Source organism: Athene cunicularia, assembly GCF_003259725.1.
Source record: "Athene cunicularia isolate RWA chromosome 18 unlocalized genomic scaffold, athCun1 chr18_part1, whole genome shotgun sequence".
Classification (NCBI taxonomy): Eukaryota; Metazoa; Chordata; class Aves; order Strigiformes; family Strigidae; genus Athene; species Athene cunicularia.
Window position 1 is genome coordinate 12,637,492 of NW_020799123.1, and position 3,160 is coordinate 12,640,651.

Consider the following 3,160-nt stretch of genomic DNA (forward strand, 5'->3'; position numbering starts at 1 on the left):
TTTTCAGCCGAAAACAGCAAGTTCTGCTGCGAGAGCCTGCGCGAGCCCGGCCACGCCGGCACGTGGTCCCAAGGACGAGGCGCCCGACCCCCCTGGGCCCAGGGCCCTACCTGCAGCTCCTTGTCCGAGTACTTCTGGGGGTTTTTGCTGCCTTGGCTCTTCTTCCGAAGTTTCTTCAGCTCTGCCTGGCACTTGTCGAGCGAGTCCCCCTTGCTCCTTTGCTCGGTCTGGTATTTTTTCAGCGCAGCCTGGATGCAACAGGAGAAAGCTCTGAGTAGCCAAAGCTGGAGCTCACCTCGGCCACGGCTCCTGCTGCCGAGGGTAGAACAAGCAGGACCCCCCCCCCCTTCCCCCCCCCTTTGGGAAAAGCAGGATCGCCACGACCCAGAGAGCAAACAGGGGCTGCAATAGTCTGACATCAGGGAAAATGCTCTGTGCGTGGTGATGCACGATGGCCCCCGGGGACCCACCTCACCAGCGGCACAAGCGTCCCCGAGCGGGCGCTGCGCGAGGGGGGAGCCAGGCAGCAGGAATGGGAGACACCCAGATGCCCCAACCAAGGTTTGTGCTGCTGGGCTCCACGAGTCCATAACTCACACTCAGGTACCGGGAGTCCAGCTCCACCTTCTGCTCCAGCTGCGTCAGGAGCTCATTGTGGAAGGACTTGAGCTGCGGGCAGAAAGAAAAAAAAAACAAAACAGGTTCCATGATGAGGGCTGGCAGACCCTGCACAGACAGAGCAGAGGCTGACAGCAGCAAGGGACAGACGGACGCTCAGAGGGGGACCCGGCAGGGCAGAAGCAGATGCCCAAGCAGACCAGACCCTTTTCAGCTCAGCAAATGGGCTTCAGAGGGGCTGGCATCACCCAGACAAGACCCGGAAAACCCTTCTGCTCGGCTGCAACACCAGCAGAACCTGGGGCCAGGCGGAGAGCCCCGCGCGCCGGGGACAGGGCACTCACCATCTCCTCCAGCTGGTTCTGGATCTGCCTGTGGACCTCTGCCATCTGGAAGAGCACGTCTCCTGCAAACACAAGATGTGGGGAAGGGGCTTGAGGCGCTAAGCTTGGAGGGACACCCGAGGGCTGGGGCAGGTGGCACCCCCAGAGCAGGGGGAGGTCCGCAGCCAGACCCGTGGGTGCTCCTGGAGTGCCCCCGGTGCCCATCTTCGAGGAGCTGTAGGTGGGCAGACGCTCATCTGAGACGCTTGGACGAACACACGTCTTGTGTAACACGAAGGGAAACGGGGACAAGCAGCAGCAGGAGCCCAGCACCCCAGGGCAGCCCTGCCGTGACCCACAGAGCCATCGGCCACCCCGGCTGCGCCACGGCCCTGCCCACGCCAGCCCTCAGCCTGGCTGCAGGGACGGGACAGAGGAGCCGGAGATGACAGGACCAAGGAAGGTCCCTCACCCCGACCCATTCCCAGTCCGGGTGCTGAAGGGAGCAGGCAGAGATGAGATGTGGGGATTTCAGTGGCCCGGCTGCAGCCAGGAGCTCTGCCTGGCGCTCCCCTGGGCACCAGCATCCCTCTTCCCTGGCAGCGAGGCGGCAGGTAGGCCCGGCCCTGGGACTCAGTCCAGGTCACGGAGCCGCAAACAGAGTTAAGCCCCGGGTTGAGATTTGCCTCCAAACCACCGGCCCTGTCCGACCTCGGGGCTGAGCCACGCACGGGCAGCCCTGCCCTGGGCAGCGAGGGCAGAGCCGCGGCGCGTGGCGCGGCAAACGCCACCGGTCACTCTCACCGGCGGCTGCCCACAGCTGAGGGATCCCAGTTCTGCTTTGGCTCTTCCTTTTTCTTTTCAAATGCAGAATGCATCAAGTCCCACACCCAGAGCGCTCTTCCTGGGAGGAAGGGCAGGGTCCTGCCTCAGCAAAAGCCCCGCCGTGGCTGGAGCCAGACACACACATGGGAGCTGCCCAAGTGTCTTTTAGGAGAGGAGCCAGTGCTACCGCCGGACTAAAAGCACCAGCTCCGGATCAGAGGAAGCTTTCAGAGAGGGTTGAGCTCTGTCAGCTGTTTGTAAGGGCTGAGTTAGGAAGCTCTTACTTCCAGCGCGGTGGGCTGCAGCTTCCCAGGAGGCTTCCAGCCTACACGGAGCTGCTTGAGCCGAGAGCCATGAGCTGAGACGCGGAGCCCGGGTTTGCTTCCACGCGGGGCTGCTCCCTCCCGTCCTGGCAGCAAACGCTGCGGTTTTGGTGTATTTAGGAGCGAAGGAAAACGTGAGTCCTCTGCGGAGGACGGGACCCTCCCGGGCTCCAGGACAACTGCGTCCTCCGTACATGGAGACAAACCTCAGCAACAGCGGGACTGGGATGAGCCAAACCAGCGTCTCACTGGTGCAAGGGAACCCCTGGGCCCTCACCCGGCACAAACAGGACAGTTTACACTGGGCCAGCCACGGCTTGGTCAGCCCGGCCCCGGCACACCACGTGCCCGTGGGCCACACGCCAGCTGGGTGTCAAAATCACCGGCCGATCAGGAACAACCTGGTCCGACATTTCTTTGCTCTTGCGGCTGGAGCAATTCGTACTTTGCACCATACACCGTGTCCCAAAACCTTCTGCAAACATCAAACCTGATCTCTTTTTTGTCCTTGGCAGGCACCAGCCCCCTCTGCCACAGGCCGAGGCAGTAACAGAACCGGCTGTGGCACCGCAGGCGCTCGGCCAGCGCCAGCTGGCACCAGGGCCACCGTCCCCCCAAGCCCCTCGCTCGGCTCCGAGACGCCAGTGACACGCAAGGCATCCCGCGGAGCCGGGAGGGGACCCGCCGGCACGGCTGCACCCCCCCGCTCCTTCGCCGGGAGGAAACCCTGTGCCGAGATTTCCGCAGCCACCGAGCCGGCTGTAACTTCTCCAGCCGCTTGGCGAGTGCTGAGCGACACGGAGCAGCCCCTGGCAGTCACACACGTCTGTGGCGAGGAGCTTCACGCACCAGCGGGGAGCTCCGGGCAAGGGGTCACCACCACGAGCCCGCCAGGAAATTGCTCTCCGGTTGGACTGCGACAGCTCAATCATGGGAAGCGCACAAATTCCCGCTGCAAGGAGGCAACGACGTCACGCCGTCGCTTGGCCGAGATTGCTTTTTCAAGAGCGTATCAACGCAAGGGTGCCTCGCTCATTATTTTCTAAGCTTGCACCCCCCCCCCCCTTCCCT

General features: G+C 63.2%; 1 protein-coding gene across 1 annotated transcript in view; it reads right to left on the reverse strand.

The window, feature by feature from the left end:
* Positions 1-3,160, reverse strand: part of BAIAP2 (BAI1 associated protein 2) — a 33,657-nt gene that overhangs the window by 15,833 nt on the left and 14,664 nt on the right. Inside the window, exons 6-8 of the mRNA XM_026861315.1 lie at positions 963-1,024; positions 598-669; positions 111-248 (exon numbers count right to left, since the gene is read on the reverse strand). Of these exons, the coding sequence (XP_026717116.1) occupies positions 111-248; positions 598-669; positions 963-1,024 (272 nt within the window). The remainder of the gene's footprint in view (positions 1-110; positions 249-597; positions 670-962; positions 1,025-3,160) is intronic.